The 27,018-nt window shown below is 33.8% G+C and overlaps 3 protein-coding genes across 3 annotated transcripts; 2 read left to right on the forward strand and 1 right to left on the reverse strand.

The window, feature by feature from the left end:
* The first annotated feature begins 3,512 nt into the window (after positions 1–3,512).
* LOC127155042 (protein-glutamine gamma-glutamyltransferase K) lies at positions 3,513–11,687 on the forward strand. Its single transcript, XM_051096994.1, has 14 exons — positions 3,513–3,599; positions 5,305–5,438; positions 5,527–5,718; positions 6,995–7,243; positions 7,333–7,451; positions 7,883–7,990; positions 8,200–8,377; positions 8,706–8,844; positions 8,933–9,125; positions 9,224–9,377; positions 9,586–9,870; positions 10,926–11,086; positions 11,285–11,421; positions 11,543–11,687. The coding sequence occupies exons 2-14, from the start codon at positions 5,318–5,320 to the stop codon at positions 11,685–11,687; spliced, it is 2,181 nt and encodes a 726-aa protein (XP_050952951.1). The 5' UTR covers positions 3,513–3,599; positions 5,305–5,317.
* A 2,944-nt stretch (positions 11,688–14,631) lies between these two features.
* LOC127155051 (oocyte zinc finger protein XlCOF20-like) lies at positions 14,632–18,916 on the forward strand. Its single transcript, XM_051097011.1, has 3 exons — positions 14,632–14,864; positions 17,290–17,644; positions 17,969–18,916. The coding sequence occupies exons 1-3, from the start codon at positions 14,841–14,843 to the stop codon at positions 18,796–18,798; spliced, it is 1,209 nt and encodes a 402-aa protein (XP_050952968.1). The 5' UTR covers positions 14,632–14,840; the 3' UTR covers positions 18,799–18,916.
* A 1,746-nt stretch (positions 18,917–20,662) lies between these two features.
* LOC127155045 (E3 ubiquitin-protein ligase TRIM39) lies at positions 20,663–26,406 on the reverse strand. The gene is made up of 7 exons (XM_051096998.1): positions 26,173–26,406; positions 24,654–25,207; positions 24,284–24,379; positions 23,960–24,181; positions 23,734–23,878; positions 22,164–22,190; positions 20,663–22,081 (listed from the first exon to the last, which is right to left on the reverse strand). The coding sequence occupies exons 1-7, from the start codon at positions 26,225–26,227 to the stop codon at positions 21,537–21,539; spliced, it is 1,644 nt and encodes a 547-aa protein (XP_050952955.1). The 5' UTR covers positions 26,228–26,406; the 3' UTR covers positions 20,663–21,536.
* Between the last annotated feature and the right edge of the window lie 612 nt (positions 26,407–27,018).

Genomic DNA, 27,018 nt, shown 5'->3' on the forward strand with positions numbered 1-27,018 from the left:
TTTTTAGATCATTCAGATTGAAGTGTGTCAGTTCGATGGCGGTCAGCACGTAAAGAAAAAACAAGTGAAATCTTTAACTGCATGACATGTTTGTGACTTTTGTCGTGATTGTTTTATTTGTCAGTGAGGAGTGTCAGAACTGCTGTTTAATTGAGTGTGTGTCTGTACTGAATCACTGTTTGACTTCTGCTGATTTTGCACAGGTGTGTGACATCCAGACGAAGTGTAATTGCAACTTCAAGTAAGCTTGACTTAACAATTTTTTAATTTCCAAAGTTCTTCAGTGACTCAGGCCGTGAGCTGTGGAAATGCTAATACGTGGGTGTGTGTTTCATCAGACTGTCATGTAATTATCATCGCTCAGTTAAACGAAGAGTATGGCTATTAATCTTTTCGTGATATTAAAAATTTCTTTGTTTTTAATCATAAGAAGCAAGCAAGATTAGTTTGATCCGAGAAGAGACATTGAGCCAGACTATGACCTAAATATTTTTAATGGTTTTAATAGTTAGGTCAATATAGTATGTTTGTTTTATTCTGTTTTTGCTTGGTTTGACTCTGTTTAAATCAGTGTCGTTATGTCTAGGTATATGTTTCTTCACTTCAGATCATGTTCAGTTATTATACAAACATTAATAAAATTTTTAAGCAGACAATCAATATTCATTTTCATAAAAAAATTGTAAGCTATTTATTTATTTTTCAAATAAGAAATAGTTTTTTTTTCCTCCAACACTTTGGGCCTCAGTCATTAGGAAAATTATTATTTTTTAAATTGATCTATTAAACTTGTTCTAAACATATTCATTTTATAATCACTGTGAATCAACAACAACAATGTAGTAAATTTAATATACATTTTTTTTTTAATAATTTATTTTTAAACTTTTTTTCATTTTGAGTCATTATAATAATGACAATAATAATAGTAAATGTTTAAAAATATTTTTGTTTATTCATTTTAACAGCTCTCTCTTTATTTGTTTGTTTTTTAAAATCAGAATCATATAAAACAATAAAACACAAATCAGAATCTACCGTTTTTGTAGGGTACAGTCTTTAAGGAAAAGTGCTTTATAAATAGTATATAATTATTTATCAAATGTACTATAAATTTATTTATAATCATTATGCTTTTATTGTATTTTTCATGTTAGAAAACAGATTTTTTTGCATCTTTATGCTACACTTACAGATGCAGTCTTTATACAGTCTTACAGAAGTGCTTTATAAATTTATACTTTTATTTATTTGTATATATTCATGTTTACATTTATAATGTCTATTATAGTTATAACTTCATTTATATGTTTAATTTAGCAAACACTTTTAACAAGTTGATTGCTTTTAGCCATTTATTAATTATAAAGTACTTTCCTTGACATTTGTTTTTATAATAATAATGAAGTACTTTCCTCTGCTCTTTTTTGTACAGTAACAATCAATAAAGTGTGGCATTGAGAAGAAGGTAAATGCAAATATGCCAGTGTTTTAATATGCAAACCTCATCGGTATTACTTGTTCCAGTTCGCACCCACTTAATAATAATCTGATCAATCGTTTGGCCTGAATCTGTGTCATTGTTATAAATGTGACAGTGTGACCCAGACCGACCTACCCTTTCACATATATTTGGCTCTTTTCATACCAGACCAATGAAATCACTCTCTATTACTTTTTTTTATGGTTTTGGCACATGGGTCAAGCAGGTTTCTCTTCTTCTGTGTCACCTGCAAAGGGCTTTAGTGGAAGCATGTTTAATTAACGTTAATTTGTCTGTGTGCATGTGTGTGTGTTTGCAATTTGGGTGTGAAGGTTCAAAAGGTTAGATGCATAGTGTTGATATCTATAGGGTTTGACGTGCCATACTACACATACATGCTTATACTACAAAAATAGTGAACAGTGCATGCATACGTCCCACTTTACATTAGGTGGCCTTTACTACTATGTGCTTACGTCAAACAATAAGTACAATGTACTTACGGTGTTCATATTGTATTACAAATACAATATGATCTGCTGCTATTGAGGTGGGATACAGCCAAGGTTAGGGACAGGTTTGGTGGTATGGGTAAGTTTAAGGGTGGGTTAAGGTGTAAGGGATGGGTTAACAGTGTAACTTTCAATGTATATATATATATATATATATATATGCATATATTTATCTGTAATTACACTTATTTAGTATTTAGAAATGGCAATAATAAAATTAATAATAATAACTGTAAATTATGTTATTATTATTATAGCAATTTCTAACAGCTTAATACTACTACTAATACGTTTAATAATAAATGAAAAGGTTTTATTTGTCTTGTAAATATTTATTATTTATTATTATTATTACTAGTAGTAAGCTTTTAGAAATGGCAATAATAATAGCAATAATAATAATAATAATAATTGTAAATTGTTATTATTATTATTGAAATTTAGAAGCACTCAGAAATAGCAATATTATCTTCTATTCTATTCTATTCTATTCTATTCTATTCTATTCTATTCTATTCTATTCTATTCTATTCTATTGTTAAGCCTTAACAAATTACATGTATTATTATTATTATTATTATTATTATTATTATTATTATTATTATTATCATTTTTCGACTTTTAGAAATGGCAATAATAATAATAATAATAATAATGTAAATGTTATTATTATTGATATTTAGAAACACTCAGAAATGGCAATAATAATAAAAAAATATTATTATTATATTATATATGTTATTATATTTTATTTTATTTTATATTATATTAATTGTATGATGTTATATCATATTATATTATTAAGCTTTTAGAAATGGCAATAATAATAATTGTAAATAATGTTATTATTATTATTGATATTATTATATATTTAGAATCACTCAGAAATAGCTTTAATAATTTTATTATGTTATTATTATTAAGACTTGAAAAATTACATTTATTATTATTATTATTTATAAGCCTTCAGAATGACAATAATAATAATAATAACAACAACTGCATATTACGTTAGTATTATTTTGATTGATATTTAGAAGCACTCAGAAATGGCTTTAATAATTAAATCGTAGTATTATAAAGCCTTGAGAAATTACATTTATTTATTTATTTATTTAAAAGCCTTTAGAATGGCAATAATAATAATAAGATTATTTATTTATAAAATTACATTTATTATTATTGCTATTATTAATATTAAACATTCAACAATTTCAGTATAATTTTGATAATAATAATACAAAAAAAAAAAATAGATATTTTTGTTCAACATTTTGAATTGCTTTCATGTATAAATACATGTGATTCACAGATTTTTTTTGTGAATCACAGATTTTGAGCTGATTCTGGTGCTCTGTGATTCATAATGATTTGTTTTTCTTTAAGTATTTCCAATTCCTGGAAGAGATCCAGTTTCCTAGAGTGTAAGTGTCATTATTGTTGTTCATCAGCCTGTCACCTCCTCCATAATGAACTAGGAGTGTCAACAACACTTAAATAAGAGCCATGGACAGGTGCTGCAGTGCAACTAGCTCGACTAACTCATCAGAGACGGTCTGCCAGGACACCCGAACTTCACACGCCAGACGACTTCTAGCACACAGGTAACACTTCATTACAAATACTGCATTTAATTCACTACTATAGACATTATTCTTAAGTTATTAACAGTGTTTATTGAAATGCTGAAAATATGGTATTGCATTAAGGCACAGGCGAATAGCTTAAATTAACTGCAAACATTATATTTTACATGCTTTCTGATATGTTATATTGTTACATTGTCTAGTTAAATATGCACTTAAACTTGCATACACTTCCAGAAAATAAATCTGAATGTCGGATAAAGCCAGGTTCGAAATGTTGGTTTTATTTTGGTGGTATATTAAAATCAAATGATGGGAATTTTGGATATCTCTTTTTTATCACTTTGTAAATCAGAAAATACTATCAACAGTCTTTTAGTGCATTTTTAGGAGTAAACTGTTTGTATAAAACCAGGCGAATGATATATAAACAAACGCTTCTATAAAAACCTTCAGAATATAGAACAAACCTCTAAGTTTTTCAGCATGTTGGTCATCTGAAGCCTTGCCAACATTCTTTCTAACATACTTCACATAAAACCGATAAAGCTCACAAGGATCATTAAATGTCATTACGCTTTGATTTATATATTTTCATCTGCATATGATTGTGTGTCACTTTTAGCTGCTGGATGACATCATGCACTTTAACTCAGCTCCTCCGCACGTTCATTGTGGGAGGTGATGAGTGTTAGAGAAGCAAGAAGCTCTTGATAATGATTTTATAATTGTACAATTAAAATGCTCACTAAAATAAGAGTTAATTAATTGTCATTAATTGCCATATGTATTTATATATACGTGAGAGAAACTTGAGGACAGATTATCAGGCAGCAGGCTTGGCCGTGACATTTCAATGAGGAAAAATAACAGTAGAAGGCATATTGTTTGGTTTTATTATTTGAACACAAATAATATATATATATATTTTTTTTTACTTTATTATGAAGATATGTTAGAATAATAGTGATGAAGGTGCATCCTAGAAAAACTTTCTTTTCTGTCTGGTTTGACTAAATTTCAATATCTCAAAGAAAGCCTTTGGACCAAAAGATAACACTTGTTTCATTTAAATTCAATTAAATATGTTTACATTTTCAGTCAGTGTATGTGAACAGCGATTAGAGATAAATAATTAGACACTAATTTGATATTTACAACTGCTCATTTGGCAGGCACTTTTATTCAAAGTGACATATTTAATAATGCAATTAAATATATATATATATATATATACACACACACACACTAATTTTTCATGTAATATATTTTTGTTTTATTTTATTTACCAGTACTTATTTGCTAACATTTGATTTTATATTGATGTGAAATTTAAATAAAAAATGCAATACATTTAAATACATTTTTTCTATTTTATTTACATATTTTTATGTACTTATTTGTGTCTGTATATGTATGTATGTATATATATATATATATATATACATACATATATAAATATAAATATATATATATATATATATATATATATATATATATATATATATATATATATATACATATATAAATATAAGTATATATATATATATATATATATATATATATACATATATACACACACACACACACATATATATATATAAATATATATACATTTTACTTAATATTTACTTAATATTTATTTGTTTCATTTTATTCTATTGATTGATTAAAAAAACATTTAACATATGTATTTATTTATTTATTTTTCTCTCAATTTCAGCCTGCTTGCAGAAATGTATCGCTATAACTTCAGGGATGAAAATACTAGAAGGCCTGCTGCGACTTCGGCTGCGACTTCCACTGCGACTTCGGCTGCAACTTCCACTGCGACTTCGGAAGCAAATTCAGGTTCAGGTGAGGAGGAAGAGGATGAAGGATACTTTAGTGCTGTTCATTTGCATGAACATATTCTTTTTATTCTCATTTTGTCTCTTACTCTCAGACTCGCTTCTGAAAGTTCAATCTGTCAACCTCCTGAAATCCAAGGGTGGGCAGAACCGACGTGAGCATCACACAGATGCTTTCTTTAGCGACAATCTGATCATCCGCAGAGGACAGACCTTCTACATGGCGATCGAGTTCTCGAGACCTTTCAACCCAAAAAGTGACAAACTGGCACTGCAGCTGATGTTAGGTGAGTTAGGTTTGCAAAACCTGTTTGACAACAGTCATGTTTTTTCATTTAATCTCACAAGGTACTCAGAAATAACTTTTAAAATCTCTTAATGTGACATGTTAAAGAGTCAAACGTCTGCTCTACAGATAACAGACTCAAGACCGGACTTGTCTGTTTGAGTTTGTTTAGTGAATATTTTTTCATAATTATCATATTATTAATAAGAGGAAATATTCAAGGAAATATTTTTTCCCTCTCATGCTTGCCAGATACACACAAAAAAAGATTATCATATTCTACTTCAGCTAAAAAAATTTTAAGAATAAAATAATAAATCAAATAATAAAATATTAATACATAACATATTCAAAAATATATATTAAAATAATAACATTTTTAAAACTTTAGACTTAGAACTAACTGAAATTTGCAATTGTAATTTTATAATAGTATCAAACCTAGATACTATTCTAAACATTATAACAGTTTCCTAGTTATAGTAAAATAACCCTGAAAAAAAAATCACCATTAATGTCTGAAAAAGCAGAAGCAGAATCACAAATAAAATCAGTATCAGGACAACTTGAAGATAATCTATCCATATCAGATGCATAATAAAAAAATCTGTATTAAAATCATTCAAAAACAAAAAACAAGGAGAACCAAAATCATTATTAGGAAATTAGGTGCGTTACAATGTATTTTAATTATATTATTTTAGTTCATATATTTTATCTTATTTTAACTAGTGTTTTGTTAGATTTGTGCACTCTGTCTAGAGCTGTCACTGTCTTTGTACCTATTAGGTTCGCTTTAAGTACTAATATCTACCTTTAAGGTACCAAAATAGACTCTTTAGGTACAAACATATACCTTTTGCAAAGGTACTGCCCCAGTGACAGCTTTTGTACCTTTATTTCTGTGAGTGTGTGTGGAAACTCATAAAATATAAACATGCAGTGGCTAGAGAAATAAAAACATGATTTTTACCTGGAGTCTGATACATGAGCATTGTTTGAATGACGAATCAGTGTGTGACAAAGAGCTCAATTATCTTGCACTTTATTTGGAAAAGAAAAACGGTCAGATGAATTTATTCATTCGTGATGGATGTGAGTCATGAAGTGCTTGGTCGGGACTAGCGATTATGCGACTTAATCCGTCTAATCCAGCTGCTCCTTTTTTAATGCATCTCTAGCAGAGTCACTGACAGATGATTTGATTAAAGCTAAATCGTTAAAACGGCGTTTGCTGACGGTAACGTTTCCATGTCTTTGATGCGTTTTCAACGCAGAGCCCATCTTCAGCAGGAATATTGGGATTAACATCTCAGTCCCGTTGGTGAATTCACTGGAAGACGGCGTCTGGCAGATGAAGATCGTAGAGCAGAAAGACAATCAAATCCATGTGGCGGTCAACACTCTTGCCACCGCCTCCATCGGCCGCTACAAGGTGACCGTGGAGTCTTTCTCACCAAAGGGCAAGCTGCAGTTCCCCTGCACCCCGGACGACATATACATGCTCTTCAACCCCTGGTGTAAAGGTACGAAGGAGTCAACGGAAGACAACTACAACTGTTTTTTCCTTATTTACATTAATGAAGTAACACTACATTTATCTGTCTCTCCTCAGGTGATCCCGTGTATCTGGTTAATGAAGCGGAAAGGCAAGAATATGTTCTGAATAGCATGGGCAGAATTTACTATGGAACTGAGAAGCAAATCGGAGAAAGAACATGGAACTTTGCCCAGGTGGAGAAACACAGTGTTTTATTATATTATAGATTAAACAGGATTATTATTAGCATTATTAAGTAGGGAATATTTGGCGACGGGCCATGAATTATTAGAAAGTAATGCACACCCGAAGTGGTGATGCAAAGCGGAGGGTGTGCATTACTTTCTAACAATTCAGCAAGTCAGTTATTTTGCTTATAGTACATTTGCCACACCTCAAGACATTGTTCACATGTTGTATTTCAAGACATTGTTTGTCTACTCTTATGAGTAGGACTAATTTCTTATCTCATCCCACGCCTCTGTTGCTAATTACAAATGCCATCGTCTGAGCAGCGCTGGCAACTGTGCATTTGTTATTATTATTTTAAATTATTTACAATTTTTATATCATTGTTAAAACGATTTCATTCATGATTTTTATTATTCTGCATTTGTTTTATCAGTTTGAAAAGGATGTCCTGGAAGCATGTCTGTTCCTTTTGGAGAAAGGTCAGGTCGCTATGGCCGAATGGAGAGATCCAGTGATTGTGTCCAGAATGGTATCTGCTCTGGTGAGTCCCATTCACAAGACTTCGACATGGCTTCATAAGAAATAATTTATAAATTATTATTAGAATACAACATGGATTTTAGAAGGTGAAGTACAGTAGCCAGCATGTGATAGTTGTAGATTCATATGAAATATTTGTTAACATTTACTTACAGAAAAGTAAGATGCATGATTAAATAGCTAAAAAGGTTTTCTTTTCTTCTGTGCCAGGTGAACTCCAACGATGACTCCGGTGTTCTGATGGGTAATTGGAAAGAGAGCCATGCAGGTGGGACGGCTCCCACTGCTTGGAGCGGGAGCGGCGACATCCTGAGACAGTATTACAAATCTTCAGGGAAGCCTGTCAAATTCGCCCAGTGCTGGGTCTATGCAGGAGTCACCAATACCGGTATGTTTTGATATTTCTTTTTATCACTCTATAAATGAACACTGTCAGCAATCAGAAAGCACTGTCATAAACATGGAAAAAAACATTGCTCTATATAAGTTTGGTGTCTGCTGTATGTGCTGCTGAAACAGAGAAAAAACCTTTTAAATATATGTAATGTAAGTGAATCTACAGATGCAATAAAATAAACATTAGAAGTATACTTCTAAAACATTTTTTTTAGGAATAAGATGTTATGTAAGTCAGTCTGAATTATGCAAGAAGAAACCTTTAGAATATAGAAAGGAATAAAATTATTTTTGCAATGTTTTTTCTGTTTCTCTCTCAGTGTTGAGATGTCTTGGTATTCCCACTCGTTGTGTGACCAACTTTAACTCCGCTCACGACACGGACCATTCCTTGACCACAGACATTTATATTGATGAGAAAATGGAAGTCATCAAAGACAAGACCAGCGACTCCGTCTGGTACAAAAACAACCTTCACCTCAACCTTCACCTTATTTTACAAACCTTGTAAAATAAACTCTCTCACATCGGCTCTCTTTCTCTTTAGGAACTTCCATGTGTGGAACGAGTCCTGGATGACCCGTCCTGACTTGCCTGCAGGTTACGGTGGGTGGCAGGTTGTTGATGCGACCCCTCAGGAGCCCAGCCAGGGTTCGTACCGCTGTGGTCCCACCTCCGTCGCTGCCGTCCGCAACGGACAAGTTGAATTGAAGTTCGACACTCCGTTTGTCTTTGCCGAAGTGAGCGCTTTCATCTCACCCTCATTTCTGTTTGATGACATTTTAAACTTTGTACTCTATTGAAAACATGGCTGAAATCATTTCACTGTGCATCCTAGGTGAACAGTGATAAAATCTACTGGCAGAGGAAATCCGATGGAAGTTTCAGTCAGGTTGGAATGGAGAAGAACACCATCGGTCTGAACATCAGTACTAAAGCTGTGGGATCTGAGTCGCGTGTGGACATCACAGACAATTACAAATTCCGAGAAGGTAACAAAACAAATGCATCTGGTTCAAAACCAAGAAAAGAGTTTTAAGCATAAAAAACAAGGTAAATTTAAGACATAAAAGTCATAAGAGAGGAAACTGAATATTAGAAAATATTGGAAACAGCGCACTGGGGTTTGGAATAATGGGTTTGGCACTCCAAAAAAGCAGCAACTCACACTCCTCTTTACTGTCTAATCACGTCCATCAGGTTCAGCAGAGGAGCGTGCTGCTGTGGAAAGGGCCAGTCGCTTCGGCTCCAAACCAACTTTGTATCCTTCATCCAGCGGCAATGACGTGAGCGTTGAGATCACAATGGATGGGTCAGGACCTCGTATCGGAGGAGATGCTAGACTTGCCATCGTCCTGAAAAACAAAAGCTCAAGTCAGCGCACGGTCAGTCTGCTGTGTGAGGTGATTGTCAGGTACTACACCGGAGAGCTGAAAGCCACTTTGAAGAAGGAGAACATTTCTGTCAATCTCGGAGCACAAGAGAGTAAGTAAAGCTGTTATATAAATAAAGTCATAATATGTAGCCTGAAGGTACTACTTTAAACTTTTTAAATGTGTAAATAAGGAAAAAGTTGTCCTTTTAAAGGGATAGTTCACCCAAAAATTAGTTACTAACCCTCAAGCCATCCTAGGTATATATGACTTTCTTCTTTCAGGCGACCACACTCAGAGTTATGAAAAATGTCCTGGCTCTTCCAAGATTTACAATGGCAGTAAATAATGATTGAGATTTTGAAGCAAAATAAAGTGTGGCAAAATAATTGTTAGTTACGGCCCTAGATTAGTTGAAACATTTCAAAATATACGACTACATTGACTGCAACTATTTTTGTCATTGAAAAGTTCTTAAAAATAGTATTTTTTTTATTTTTAAAAATAGTTTATTGTCACACCCCTAGTGCCTACGAGCATGATATAGCTCATAATTTTCCAAGTGTATAATATAACTTTAATTTTTCAGGTCAATCGTATATTCATTTAAAAAAAAAAACAAACAAAAAAAACTGTTTGAATAAGGAAAGCGGTAACTTTGCCATAGTATCCTTCAAATGTTAATGTGCTGCACTTTATTTGTACCATTTTGTTTAATTAGTTTATATATTTGAATCTGAAAGATAATTATGATGTTGTTTTATATGTGAGATCACTGATTTTAGACCTTGAAAACAAAAAAAGTAGTGTCATCTGCCTGAACGCCACTCTCTTGTGAATGTGGATATAACAATTAGCGGAAGCTAGAGATTATGGTTTATAACGTTTTAAATATAGATATTGTTCTCGTACAAACGCATTGATTCACATCAGAAGTCGTTTATTAACCCCCCAAAGTCATGTGGAGTACTTTTTATGATGGATGGATGAATGTTTTAAGGCTTCAAAATCTCAACAGCCATTTACTACCACTACAAAAGTTGGAAGAGCCAGAACATTTCATAATATTAACTCCATTTGTATTTGTCTGAAAACAGTAAGTCATAAGAGATTATGGGCAGTGAGCAAAGACTGTCATTTATGCCATGTTCCCTTGTCTCCGTTCAGCCAAGACAATTCCTTGGAGTCTGCAGTATAAAGAGTACATGAACCATCTGGTGGAGCAGGGTGCTCTGTTGCTTGTGGTCACCGGACAGGTCAAAGAGACCCAACAGATTCTGGCCACACAGTTCAACTTCAGACTGCGCACACCAGACCTCATCATCACTGTACGTCAATGAGCCACTAGTCTTACATCTTTCTTACTCTCAAATCTCATTCTTGGTTTTGCACATCTGTGTTCAACATGATTTAATGCATCTAAAGGCGCCATATCTGAATTGCACACAAGTGCAAATGGGAATTGAGAATTAAGTGTCCTAATTTTTAAAAATCTACATCTATTCATTGTGTTTTTACTGTTTCAGCCTCAAGGACAAGCTGTGGTGGGTAGAGAGTTAATAGTCAAGATCATGTTCCAGAACCCGCTGTCAGAAGTGTTGAGGAATGTTACGTTCCGTATTGAGGGACTGGGAATGCAGAGCGTCAGGAAGATTGCGTATGGGTAAGACTTTCAGTGTTTAAGAGCATTTTGAGGTGTGACATGTTTAAGCCTTTAAATTTGCTGTACTACATTAAATATGATAAAGCATACAGAAAGTTTATAATCTCTTTGTGTCTTTCAGTGATGTAGATAAGCTTGAGACAATTACACTGATGGAGAAGTTTATCCCCACCGTCGCCGGTCCTCAAAAGCTTCTGGCATCATTGGACTGCCCTCAGCTTACTCAAGTGCACGGATTCGCTGATATTGTGGTCAGACCAAACTAAAAAAGCACTGTCTTTGTAAAGCCTTCTAAAGCTCTCAGATGTCTTAAGGACATAAGAATATTTACAAGATGAAATGGTTATTTAGAGTTACAAATGATCAAGTACTTTCATATGAAACTGATGTAAGTCAACAATAAAGATCCTTTGTGCCTTATTTTTATCTTGTCTGCCTGGGTTTGTTTGTGGTTTGATTTCAAATATCACCAGTGTTTCTTGGAAACTGCACTTTTAATGTGCAAATAGTGTAAGAAACTTTTAGAATATCTGGGTTGGTTGTTTGAGTCCTTGACTAGAGAAGTGGCAAATATTGAGTTCATATCAAAAATATTCTTTTTAATTACAAATAATGTTTGTGTAAAGTGGGAAGGAGAAGCTTGTAATGAGCTTCAGGTGTGAGTAGCTAGTTAAATGACTAAGAAGGCATAAAAAGAAGGCATAATAGTTGTGCTCAACGTGCTGCCTTTTTTCTCTCTTAGACCTTTTCATACAGGTATCTGGGTTAATTATGTGATTTGTTTGTTCTGAATGTTTGCGACATAATTGCGCAACTTGCTTATTTAATGTTTTTTAGCCTGATTTATTGACAGTGTTTCCACTTACTGTAGATATATATATATATATATATATATATATATTATTTATTTATTTATTTTATTTATTTATTTTTTACTCTGTGTGGTATTGCTCCTTTGTTTTGTTTGTACAGGCCCGGGTGACATTTGGCCTTCTTTGGCGTAGGTGACCTGGGGCCAGTTGCATAAACTGCTTAGACTAGTCTTAAAAGTTAGTCATCTAATTAGTCATCTGGTCATAACTTTTTAAAGTCATTTACAAAAAGTTAGATTGTCCTGATCCGAGTCAGAAAAGTCTCATTACTTCTTGGCCAACTGGTCAAACAATCAAAGTCTTAACATAGTGACATAGTCACAAAGTGCCTTGAAAAACAAACTTTTCAGTTTGAGACTGAATCACAAAAAGTGCTCATTTTATGATCATTGAAGTTGTCGGTGTAAGAAATTATAGTCCACTTCGACCCAGATTCCACTCCACAATATATATGTTTAATCATTTGGCTCATTTGGCCAAAATGGCTTAATTATTATAGAAAAGAAGAAAGTCAACAGTTATGTTGTTTCTAGACCATTTGGGATGATTACATCCTGAGCAAATAATCACCCATTGTAGCATGTAATCGACACCCGACACCCGACACCCACAGGGACACTGAGAACCATCTCAGACTAAGAGTTGACAGAACATGATTAACATACAGACCACAGCTGTTACAACAGGTAGTAAACGTAAACGGTATAAAAGGTTTGATCTTAGGATGTTCTGGGTTCATTCCTACTCCGTTGAACCCGAGGTACAACATGTACTTTGCCACTGGTATGCTCCAATAAACATCTTCATCAAGATCTTCTACATCCTCTTCACTTTTTCTTACACCAGTCAGTTCAGTATAACACTATAGAAGAGTAGAATATTAAATGTTGTGTTTTTCCCAACTCAAATGTGTATTACCAAGAAGACATGTAATATTATTAGTAACTGGACTTATTAATGCAAAACGATAGTAATTTTATATTTATCTTAGTTTTTAATACCCTCGCATATCCCCTCAGGGCTACATACGTTTCGTACAAGAGTAAAACAATATCAGCAACTGATAAATAAATAAATAAATAAACGATGAAAACATTACAGTAAAATGTTACTAAAATAATGCGAATAAAATATAGTAATAATAAAAAAAGACGTACGTTTTTTTTCAGTGTACACGTCACTCGAAGCGCGAATTTCTGCTATTTAAATTTTAACGGTTATTTTGATGGTGCCTCTCTGAGGAGAAACTGCGGTTTAACAGATAATAGGTGTGAGTATTGCTTTTGTTTAATTGTCATCTGAGAGTAATATAAAAGACTGCGTAACTTTGGGACTTTTCTAACATATGAAGTTTATATATGTGTTCTTTTATTGAATTTTATTCATTTAATAAACTGTCTCGAAACAAATGATCACTGCTATGCTGCAAAAAACATCTTCATCAAGATCTTCTACGTCCTCTTCACTTTTTCTTACACCAGTCAGTTCAGTACACTAATCTATAATAGAGAACATTATATATAATATTATTTATATTATATTAGTCATTATATATAGATCAGTGGTTCAGTATAACATAGAAGAGTAGAATATTGTTCTGTTGTGTTTTTCCCAACTCAAATGTGTATTACCAAGAAGACATATAATATTATTAGTAACTGGACTTGAACGCAAAACGATAGTAATTTTATATTTATCTTAGTTTTAATACCCTCACATACCCCCTCAGGGCTACACAAATGTTTCGTACAAGAGTAAAACAATATCAGCAATTGATGAATAAATAAATAAATAAATAAATAAATAAATAACCATTAAAAATATTACAGTAAAAGGTTAATAAAATAATGCGACCTTAATATAGTAATAATAAAAAAGGACGTCCGTTTTTTTCAGTGTACACAGAGTAACAGTGTTACTCGAAGCGCGAATTTCTGCTATTTAAATTTTAACGGTTATTTTGACGGTGCCTCTCTGAGGAGAAACTGCGGTTTAACAGATAATAGGTGTGAGTATTGCTTTTGTTTAATTTTCATCTGAGAATAATATAAAAGGCTGCGTAACTTTGGGACTTTTCTAACATATTAAGTCTGTGTTCTTTTATTGAATTTTATTCATTTAATAAATTGTCTCGAAACAAATGATTCACAAAGGTTTTTAAGCTTAACGGCGCTGTGTTTCGAAAGCGTCCATCATTATTCCAAAAAAGAGGGGTGTTGTGTTGGTCTGTAATCCGCCACAAAACTAAAAGAAGTAGGCGGTGATGTTGTGTTTCTTGTCCATACTGCAAGGTGGCAGTAATGGTCTATTTTGTAGTTTAAACTCCGCTGTAAACGAAACGAAGCAGCAGCTGCAGCTGACATTTTTACAGGAGTTCGCAGTGCTCAGTTTCCGAAGAAACCAGCAGAATTTTGAAAATAGCATGTTTAAAATGTAAACGTGTTAAACGAAGGGGATAATATACATCTGTCCATCCTGGATATTGATGGTTTCATTACGTAAATCTGTCAGCTGAAGAAAAAGGAGGCGTCACTGGAAGTAAAGCTGATGGAGAGAGACAGCAAACAGAAGGTTTGTAAATGAAAATATTCACTTAATCCTCATTGACTATACGTACCTGTCTTTCTAGTTCTTTCTTTCTTTTTGCTGACGTTTGATAAACTTTTTTAGTTAATCCATTTAATCCAGTTTTACGTTTAAACGCCTTCCTCACTTTTCAACTGGTTTTCCTTCAAGATCTGATTTAATAACAAGTTCCAAACTTGTTAAGTAAGTAAAAATTAACAAATGATCAGACACAGATTTTTTTTTCCATTCAGACTGCCATGTTTACATATGTACACTAAATGTAATTTAGTATTACCTAGAGCTACTAAAAGCTTTTGGCATTCTTGTCAGACATAATGACCGAGCACAGCTCCATGGTCTGTTTTGCTATTTTGACACATACATTTTTTTTCCTACTTTTTGTACATGGGTAGTTGACAAATAGACAGTAAAAAATGCTTATTTTGTAAATGACAGTTTTCGTAGAAGAAATGCATATATTTATGTAGTGTTAAGTCTAATCTTTGAGAAAATATTTGAGTCACTAACTTTGTCAATGCTTTCACATTTAACATTTTTACTCAAATGTACCCCAAATTTGTCCTATGGTGTTACATAGCAAAAATTAAGAAAAAAAAAAAAAAACCTCCTAATAATATACAATTAGCACGAGAGAGATTTATCATCATTGTTAGACATTTATTTTCGTATAGTGTTATTTATTTAATGTGAAATTATAATCAACATAATTTTTTCCCCATGGCTTGTTGGATAATTTCAAGACAAACTTTGCGCTTCGTTCAGAACTGCTGAAAATCATACCATGTCAGGATAAGTGATATTTCTGTCTCCCCTAAAACAATGCTCAACTGTTTTTTTTTTTTTTTAAGATATTCTAAGATAAAAACAAATCTGTGGTTCTTTTATGTGTCACACCATAGGACGTTACCTTAGGCATTTATATAAAAATATAAATGTTATAACTATTTCTGTTTAATTTTGAACATGTCAAAAAAAAAAAAAAAAAAAAAGAAAGTTTAATTTTGATACAAACAATAGCAACATGTTTTTTTAAACAAAACAAAAAAATAATTTTCATTAATTTTTCAATTAATCAGTATGTTACTTAAACTCTTCTAGCCCTCCTGCTGCATGTGCAGCACAGCTAAATATAATTGATATTCAGGCTATATTAAGATTCATTAAGATGTGAATGAATTTTTTGAAATTAAAATAAGGCTACTCTTTTTAAGGCATCATTTTGATTGTTTTTACTTTGTGCATCATTCTCTAAAAATCTCCTCCCTTCTAGTGGATCCCTCTTAACTTTCTCTCTATATTTCTGTCTTCTCTCTTCCACTAATTTCTCTCCCATAATCCTTTCTGTTTCAAAAACAAAGTGTCACATTTATATACTTATTTTCATTACACATTATAACAGTACAGGCTTTCCGCAAAAACATCTGAAAGTAGTTTTATTAATGTAATTATTGCATTTATGAACACAGAAAATGATCAAAATTAATAAAAATTAGTTAAATCTTATTTAATTATTTAAAATGCTTTTTAAAGAGACCTTGTTCTCCGGTGTGACATCTCTGTCCTGTGGTTTGACAGGACAGACATCACACCGGAGGATATTATCTGTCACACCAAAGGACGTTTCAGCCTTTTGTGTCAATTAATGACCTTGCTATTCTGTCTCGAAACATTAGCGGTTAGCTAGACACATTTGCAAAGTTTTTAATTAAAAAATATAATTTAGGGGTGTCACACCAAAGGACAACAACAGATAACACGTTTTAGTGATTCCAAAAAAAGTGAAATATTTGAACACTTCTGAGAGAAAATATACCATGTGCACATGTCATGGGCTTGACAGGGGGCTTCAGTAACATTAACGGGGTCTATTAACTCTGAAATTTGTCAATTTAAAATCAGGATAAGGTGTCATACCACAGGACATGGTTTTCAGAGACAAAATGTATCAAGTTTCTATGCTTTCAGAATATATGAATAAAAAAAAAAAAAGCGATTGCCATTTATTAAAATAGACGCTTGTACAATTATGCTGGAGGTATTTATTAAAATTTTCATGCTTTTCTTTTTAATTTATAAAAGCTGTAATTTATTGAACCATGCTTGAGACAGTTACATCATAGGACACTTTTGAGATTTGGCTCAAATGTTTAAAAAATCGAATAACACTGCAGCTTTTATAACAACTGGTCCATGCAGAACAAAGAAATGTTTAACAATTTACTGCATTTTAAATAACGACAATATTAATTATATTCATTTTTATCTTGAGGGACAGTGAAAATGCCATATCACGTCAACAACCCACATCCAGTCTGCCAACCAGTTCTTTTTACTTCTTCAAAATAGTTTAATTCAGGGGAGCAATCATTATATAATTTCAAAGCCACTGTCATTCTGTGTTTCTCAGGAGATGGAAAAAGTTTCACTGTGTGTGAACGAAGGGACCGTTTCAGTCTGGAACGATGGAGATCAAATCTCTGAACAGACATCCAGAGACACACACGACTCAGAGCTCGGCCTCAGGTTACACTGTTACACTGACACTCAAGAGAATGCGTGTGACAGTCATGGATCCACCAATCAAATCTCCACAGAGTCTCTGGGTTCAGACTGTAACGTTGAAGAAGAGCAGATGCCACTTAAGATGTGCTCAGTGAAGCTGGAGGACTGCAGGAACCTAACAAAGATGAAAAGAGAAACTACAGATGATGAAGAACAGAGTGATGATGATGATGATGACGATGATGTTTTCTTTCCATCAGGTAATTTTTGTTTTTTGTGCAACAGTGTTTCTGTTACAAGAAATGTTTTAAAGTCACTTTCTCATCCATGTGCAGAGGCCTGGCTTTTAACCAATCATGCTATTTTGCTTATATTCATTTATTTCTTGTGCATATTTTGGGAAAAAAAGGTTACTCCTTCTGTCTAATGTTGTAAGATATAAAAACAAATATAAATGTATGAATGCAGCCTATGGTATATCTTATATCCAAAAGCATTGTTTATCATTATTGTTACAATTAATTTTTTTGCTTTACATTTGTTTGAGTAAAATTGATTTCTGACTATATGCTGTTCAATTTTAGACTTGATAATTGTGAAAGAGGAAAGTGAAACCCTGAATGAAGAGGAGGAGATACATCAGCACAATGACCCTCATAATCTTATAACTGAAGAAACAGGCCATGAACGTGAAACAAGTTTAATTCAGGAAGGTCAAAAACCATACAAATGCCCTCAGTGCGGGAGGAGTTTCTCACAAAGAGAGCAGCTTGAAACGCATATTAATGTTCACACCGGAGATAAACCTTTTGCCTGTCGTGAGTGTGGAAAGAGTTTCACACGCCAAGGAAGCCTTAATGTACACATGAGAGTTCATACCGGAGAGAAGCCTTTCTTGTGCCCTCAATGTGGAAAGAGTTTCAGTATTAAACTATACCTTAAGAATCACCTAAAAATTCATACTGGAGAAAAACCGTACACGTGCCCTGAGTGTGGGAGGATTTTCTCACAAAGAGGACACCTTGACACGCACATGAGATCTCACACAGGAGAAAAACCTTATTGTTGTAATGAGTGTGGAAAGAGTTTCACACGCCAAGGAAGACTTAAGATTCACATGAGGACTCATACCGGAGAGAAGCCGTTCACGTGCCCTCAGTGTGGAAAGAGTTTCATTGGTAAACATTACCTTAAGGATCACCTGAAAGTTCACACTGGAGAGAAACCCTATACATGCACTCAGTGTGGAAAGAGTTTTGCACATAAAGGAATCCTTAATGTGCACATGAGAGTTCACACCGGAGAGAAACCTTATTCCTGCCATGAGTGTGGAAAGAGTTTTACGCGGGCAGAGAGTGTCAAAGATCATCACCTACGAATTCACTCTGGAGAAAAGTCAAAGTGCAAACAGTAGTTTCCATCACCCTGTTACAGGCATTGGATCATTGGTTTTGACGAGTTTGTTTCTTGACCAGATCGATAATAAAATGCAATGTCCATACTTTTGAAAATAAAGTTGTCGGATATTCCAATATTGTCCATTTGTTTAATCAAATAAAAAGCAAACAACAAAACTAAAGAATTGAAGAACAATCCATTCAAGTTCATGACTTGAGAGCGTAAATACATTATGCACCCTCTAGTGGAGTGAAAGAAATTACAACCAAAAAATGGCTCCTGCACACTGCTGAAGTACCGCATCAGAAAAGAGTGATGGAAATGGCAAAATTTAATTTGCGAAAAAGTTTTTACACTGAGGTGGTCTTTGAATTATGCGAATAATGGTAGAATAAATTTCTCCATGCACGCCAATAAAGTCATGTGACTTTGTGCTATGGGACAGGATAACTTGACTAACCATCGGGCCAGTCTCATTGCACAGCATCTGAAATGTTGTTGTGGTCAAGTCTGTCGTCGAAGTATTTATGTATAATTGCCTCCCAGAACTGTCTTACAAGACTGTGTTCTCAAACAGCTGGCATCCAGTGACTGCATTTGTATTTCGTCTGCTCTGTCTGAGGCGCAAGTAATTTATTATGTATGAAATTTATTATATTCTTCTCCTACTTTTCTTAGTGATATTTAGTGCCAGTTTATCAGGATGTGATGATTTTGTTCTCCTTGACTCTTTGAATGTAAATGGTGCTTAATCAGAAATGTTTTATACGGTATTTCAATTTTGGAAACCTGACTAGTAAAACGTTATTTTGTCTTTAGCAGTCTTTTTCAGTATGTGATGCAAGAAAGATGGTTTCAGATCCCTCAAAAGTCACTTGATCTACTTGCTATGCTATGCATTATGTTCAAAAACAATGTGTTTCCCTTACTGTAAAGTGAGCTCAACAAAAACTGTTTGTGCACAGCATACAGATCCAACTAATCATTAATGGAATTCATTGTTGACTATTTTCATGATCATGAAGTTTTTATCTGTAATTCCAGCCATAATAATATTTTTATTTTTAATCATAACAGTTCTGCAGGGCCATGGACTGTAGACTATATAATTGTATGTGCATTTAATGTGATGCCTATTTAATGTTTAACAATATAAAATGTGGCTCTGGACCACAAAACCAGTCATAAGTAGCATATTTGTAGCAATAGCCAAAATTAGATATTTCTTTTATGCCAGTAATCATTTGACTATTAAGTAAAGATCATATTCCATGTAGATATTTTGAAAATTTTTGATTAGTAATATGCATTGCTAAGAACTTTATTTGGACAACTTTAAAGGAGGTTTTCTCAATATTTTGCTTTTTTATTTTTTGGGGGAACAAATTCCAGATTTTCAAATGGTTGTATCTCGGCCAAATATTATTCTATCCTAACAAACCATCAATGGAACATCATGGAATGGAAACATCAATGGTGGGCTTATTTATTCAGCTTTCAGATGATGTATAAATCTCAATTTAAAAAAAAAAAAAAAAAAAATCATGCTTATGACTGGTTTTGTGGTCCAGGGTCACAAATGCCAAAATTCATTCAAGCCAGGCTTGTAAACTGTGTTTAGAACTGTCCTAAAATTGCAGACATGTATCTGTTCCCCACTGATAACTTTGTAAACATTGAGATTGTCTTGGACCTTGTAACACTGTCTTGATGAACAAAAGGTCAAAGCAGAGCATGGCTAGTCTGTTGTATAAGGTGACACTGGAGTGCTGAAAGCCACTGTGAAGAAGGACCAGATTCCTGACGACCTCAGACCGTGAATGAGTGAGTGAAGTTTGATTATTAAACAGTCCCACCAGAGACTTTGTTTCTGGTTATTATGTCCCAGAATGTCTGAATTTGTAGCTGCTTTTGTCACAAATCACTTGGTGATGAGGCTTGGGATTCATGAATCTTCATTAGCCGATGAATCTGTTTTCCATAAATTTAGTGTAAAATGCACAAAATAATCAAGCTATGACACATAATGTTTGAGGAATTGGTTGAATTTCCATTTATTTATGAAATTGCAAAAAGTCAGTGGCCCAAAATGTGTTGTTTGCATTATGAATATAAATGTGCAATGAAAATGATGACAATGATGGATGAATGAAAGCAAGTGTGGGGGTGAACAAATATTCATATTGCAGAATTTAAAAAGAAAAACAGGTTGTTTTACATATGGAAAAAATCTTAGGGTGACTATATGTCAGTCATGTGAGCAGCGAGCAAAGAGCGAGAATTGAAAACCAGTAGTGATAAAATGTTAAGTAAAGTTTTAGTTTTAATGTTTCCCAAACAAAGCTGTTGCTGTAAACAGCCATGACTATTCAAAATGATAAACAATTGTTTCTTATTATAATGTTTTTTTTCATTGTCAATAATTCCATGTTCCCTTGTCTCCCTTCAGCCAAGGCTATTTGTTGGACTCTGCAGTATAAGGAGTACATGAACCATCTGGTGGACCAGGGCGCTCTCAATCAGACCAAACAGATTCAACTTCAGACCTCATCATCAACATACGTCAATGATCCACTAGTCTTCATTTGGGACATGTAACAAGTACATATTTACATTTCATGATGTTGTCATGATGTTATTTTTTGCATATCTCCAGATTAGTCACATGGCTTTTAAATCTCATGTGATTGCTTAAAATGTTTTAGAATTCTTTACTGAAATTTTGATCATGGATGTTTGTTTTGGTATGTATATTTATTCATATGAAATGACAGGTAAAATGATCAGTGGGTTTGAGTTCTTACCTTCATTATAACATGGACTGAGAAATGGATAGAGTTTGTCAGTGAAAGACTGACTGGTGAAAGAGTATATATGAGAGCTGGTCTCCACATCATAAAAAGAGACCAGACCCTCCTCATAATCCACAAACACACCCACCCTCTCAAGCATCTCTCTCTGAGACAGAGAGACACAGGGTTTTTCACAAGCTTTATACTGATTCTCATTCTTCAGAACTAATGCCCAGCATCCATCCTCAGGGCTCAGTCTGACCTTTCCCTTCCTATTTATGGATTCTCTGGCCACTCCTAAATCCCACTCAATCTTTCCCCTCACCTGCACCTCAAAATAAAATTTCCCTGAAGAGAAACCCTCTTTTCCCAGAACATCTAAACATGAATCAAATCTCTTTGGATTGTCAGGAAGTTTCTGCTTAATGCCTCCATGACAGACTTGTTTTCCATCCTTAGACAAGATGAGTTCAGGATAAGCTGTATCTGGATCCAGAATCACATCCACTAAGAGAGAGATCAGAGAATGTGAACAATCATGCAGCAAATTAGTTTTTAAATGCCAAATAAGTGTATATGGGAAGTGTACCTGCATACTGCTGCATCATCCTCAACACTGTAGAAACAAATGTCAATGAAAGGCAGTGAAACTCTATGAGCAACAACTCTTGTCCAGTGGCCTCAAAAATAATGCTGACTTGATGTAGAGATGCACTTGGCCTATTTACATCACAATCAGTATGGTTTACACCATAAATGGGCAACTGTATCACACCAGTTTCATGCTAAAACATAATTTTACGATAAAAGGTGCTATATTTAACTACTTTTATACTTACTTGAAATTGAAACAGTATGATAGCTGTTTGACTTCATTGTGTATGTGTATTTATGTAAAATTGCGCTGTAAAATTTGATTTTACAAACTAATGAATGTGTCCACATTATTTCCTTTGAAAAGTATGCCACATGCCATTAACAGAACTTCAGCTGCATTTAACCAAGTCTGCCGTTCAGGTCAAAAGTTTACACCCCCCTTTCAGAATCTGCAAAATGTTAATTCTTTACCAAAATAAGAGGGATTATACAAAATTTATGTTATTGTTTATTTGGTACTAAGAAGATAAAATATGTTTACATAGCCCACGAAAGAAAATAATAGTATAATACATAATTTATAAATATGACCCTGTTCAAAAGATTACATCCCCCTGATTTATAATACTGTGTTCTTACCTTAATGATCCACAGCTCAGAGTCCCACAAATTCTTTTGTTTTCCAGCATTTTTGTGTATTTGAACCCTTTTCAACAATGACTGTATGCATTTGAGATCCATCCTTTAACACTGAGGACAACTTAGGGACTCATATGCAACTATTCTAGAAGGTTCAAACGCTCAATGATGCTCCAGAAGGAAAAACTATGCATTAAGAGCCAGGGGTGAAAACTTTTGAGCAAAATAGAGATGTGTACATTTTTCTTATTTTGCCTAAATATCATATATTTTCTTTTAGTACTGCCCTTTAGAGGCTACAGAAGATACATGTTTCGCAGAAGACAAAATAAGTAAAATTTAGCCTGATCTTCAAATTCCAAAAGTTTTCACCCCCCGCTCTTAATGCATTTTGTTTCCTTCTGGAGCATCACTGAGCGTTTGAACCTTCTGTAATAGTTGCATATGAGTTCCTCAGTTGTCCTCAGTGTGAAAAGATAGACAATCATACAGTCATTGTTGGAAAGGGTTCAAATACACAAAAAGGCTAGAAAACCAAAGAATTTGTGGGACCTAAAGGATGTTTCTGAAGAACAGCAGGCAAGTTTAACTGTTCAGGACAAACAAGGGACTCATGAACAACTATCACTAAACAAAAAAACACATCTATGGAACATTCAGGTAACAAGAATCGGGCTCATTTTTATAAATTCAACTATTATTTTCTCTTGTGGACTATATGTAAACATCTTTTATGTGAAATATCTTATTCAGGTCTGTACTAAATAAGCAATTTTGTATGATCCCTCTTATTTTGGTAAAATAATTAACATTTTGCAGATAGATTCTGAAAAGAGGAAACTGTTGACCTCAGCTGTATTCTTAATTTAGACTTGTACTGACAAAAGAAAGCAGTCTATGCAGTGGATTTAATATTGACTTACCAATTTGACCAAGGTTTTTATGTAGAGTCTCTAACTCCTTCAGCTGAATTAGAGCTTTATTGAGAGTGCAAACGTTCATATTAAAGTCAGTACTGATTTCAGTCCAGTTCTTAGTTCGTATAGGAATGCAAATGGATGGGCAAATCTACAACAGGAGAGAGGAGAAATTTATCAGCATGGGAAGTGTTTTATAATGCATTATCATTTATGAGAGATGTTTACAAACCTGTAGGAGGTGCAAATCATCCTCAGTGTGTAAGAGCTGCTCCAGCTCAGTGTGTCTCCTCTTAAGCTCAGCGATTTCCTGCTGCAGCTCTTTAATGAGTTCTTTGGCCTGATTCTCTGTTGCTTTCTGGTGCTTCTCCATTTTCTCCAGCAGCTCAGACTGACATCTCTCATAGGAGCACCTCAGGTCAGTGAAGAGTTCAACACTGGTTGATTTCTCTTTCTGTGAGATCAGTTATAAGATTTGTCTATTACGTATTTCATTTAAAAAGTTATTAAGCAGACTGAAATATTAAAATACATGATTATTTTATCTTTTACTCACCTTTCTCAGCTCTACTGTGTGCTTGATCTCTTGAATCTTCTTCATTCTGCCCTGGATCATCTGCTGCAAATCTGTCTGTGCCTTAACCATCTGATTCTAAATACAAAGAAATCCACAGATGTATCACTCAATAGATGGAAAGCTATCTTCTGACAGAAGGTCTTATTTAAATATTGATTTTGAAAACCATTTAAATGCTCCAGGTATTCATAATTGTATTTTGTATTATGTAGTCTATGTCTTGACAGTTTTAGAGGGTAACTTGTATTCTGAAAAACATGACAAAATCAGCTTTGGATGCAAGTGTGAGATCTGTCAACACACAAGTAATTTCATTGGGTTTTTATACTGATTTGTTTGTATTTCTTACCTTCTTCTCTTGACTTCCCTCATCTATAGGAACAGTGTTGTGCATCCTGTGTTCTCCTTCAGTGCAGGACAAACACACACAGTTCTGATCATCTCTGCAGAACAACTCCAATGGTCTCTGGTGTTTCTGGCATATATAATCCTCTAGATTTTCCACAGCATTGATCAGTGTGTGTTTCTTTAAACGTGGGACTCTGTGATGAGGCTCCAGGTGAGTGTCACAGTAAGAGCTTTGACACATCAGGCATGACTTCACGGCTTTCTGCTTTCTTTCATCACAGATGTCACAGAACACCTCGGATCTTCCTACCTCAAGCTTCTCCTTAAAGTGTTGCACAACTTCTCTGAGTGTTGTATTAATCTTGAGATGAGGTCTTTTGCTGAATTTTTCATTACAGATTGGACAGAAACTGCCTCGACTGGTTTTCCAGCACTTGTTCAGGCAGCCTCTGCAGAAGTTGTGTCCACACGGAGTGGTGACTGGATCATTGAACACATCCAGACAGATGGAACACTGGAGCTCTTCATTTAGTGGAACATTGGAGGATGCCATGGCTGAAAAGGCAAACAATGACAATATTCCATCTACAATGCTGAAATAAACTGTGGGTACTACTAAAACTTCTGATATGGCCAGGGCTTTGGTTGGCTATATGGGCATATACAGTTTTGTAACAATATACTATGGCAGATATGGCCACACCTTAACAATTACTTACAACACCTCTTGTTCATTCTTGTAAACTGGTCTAACTTGTGTGTTAACTTCCGCTTTTCTTTTCGAGAAAACAAAAAAGTCAAATCATGGTCTATATGCTCATTTTTAATTCATGTTATAAGCAAGGTAAAAAGGTAACAACAAAAATAGTCTAATTTTATGTTTGGAAATTAAATATTACAGTGAGCCTATGCATAGAAACTTTTAAATCAAAAAACTTGATTGTCATCTTTGTCCTGTAGAAAAAAACTTTAATTCTGAAACTAGGTCTTTACAACATTTTCATAATTTAAATTCTTTCTATAACACGGCAAAAATGATAAAATTGTTCATTTTAAAACAATTAGCTCACAAAATATTTCTCGCCACAAAATAATCATCAGGTTTACTTTGCTTTACCGCCACTTACATTACATATTAAATAAGAATAATTGCTACTATTTCAGAGTTTAAGTATGGCTTGCCTGAAAATCAGCTGGAATCAGTGTGTAAAAGTACAATTTAAGGAAACTTTGGGAGTATCGGTGTCGTTTTATTTTGTTCAAGGCAATTGCACAACTAATTGCCTGGACGACCGTCACGATCCTGAAGCGCGAAACTCAGCCTTTTAAATTTCAACGGTTATTCTGACTGTCCGTCTGAGGAGAAATCTGTTAGTTTGTCGAGCTAATAAGTAAGTACTTAATTTGTTTAATTTTCAGGTTATAACAGCCTAATAAAAACTATACTTTTAGACGTTTATAGTATGATAAAAATGTACTAGTCTTTAGCGGTAAAACAACACAAAAAAGAAAATACTCACAGAGGATAACACAGTTATAGGCTCGTGTTCTTCGCTCAGGACAGTCCCTGTACATGCAACGCGTCCCATATAGCTCCTCTTTTACAAAAAAAATGAAAGTGAGATTGATCCTCAAAAAAATGTAGTCATGAATCTCTTCTCAGTATAAACAGTAGGGGGCGCTGCAGATCTTCAAACTACTATTCATTTGGTACTAAAGACACTTAGGCGTTGTCTGGCTACTGTTTTATATTTTTGTACGTTTTTAATCTCTGCGATGTTTAATTGCTATAAATAAAAACATGATTTCATGAAAAGAAAAATACAAATAAATCTTAGGAGGTTTAGAAATGAGGCACTTTTTTTCTTTTTCTTGTAACGTTTTAATTCAGGGCTTAGGTACCATGATTAGCAACAAACTTTAGCCTATTATTTGGATTGTGGTAGCTGCTTGTTTAAATGCAATAACTGAAATTGTAAGCAAGAAACGGTTTTATGATCACAGCACTAATCTATATCTAGTTCGCACTTTAATAAAGGTCTATTTTTTCTTTTACATTTGTACACCATATAGCGATTGAACCATTGCGTTACAACTGTAAGACATATTTGGATTTTCGTGTTTTATTTTACTCGAAAATTTGAGAGTGCAGCTAATTATATATCAATACAACAGCAGATAAAATGCAATACATAAACCATACATTGTTTTAAATGACACTGCAACTGAGGGATGGACATTGCGTGTTCCACAGTAAGATGAGAAGTCAGATAAAGGGTGGAGGTGTATGACTTCATCTTTTTCTATTTTTTTCTTGAGGTAAGCCGCATTTAAGGAAGTTACCTAGTAATAAACCTCCATGCCAT

The sequence above is a fragment of the Labeo rohita genome, chromosome 23 (assembly GCF_022985175.1).
Source record: "Labeo rohita strain BAU-BD-2019 chromosome 23, IGBB_LRoh.1.0, whole genome shotgun sequence".
NCBI classification, from domain to species: domain Eukaryota; kingdom Metazoa; phylum Chordata; class Actinopteri; order Cypriniformes; family Cyprinidae; genus Labeo; species Labeo rohita.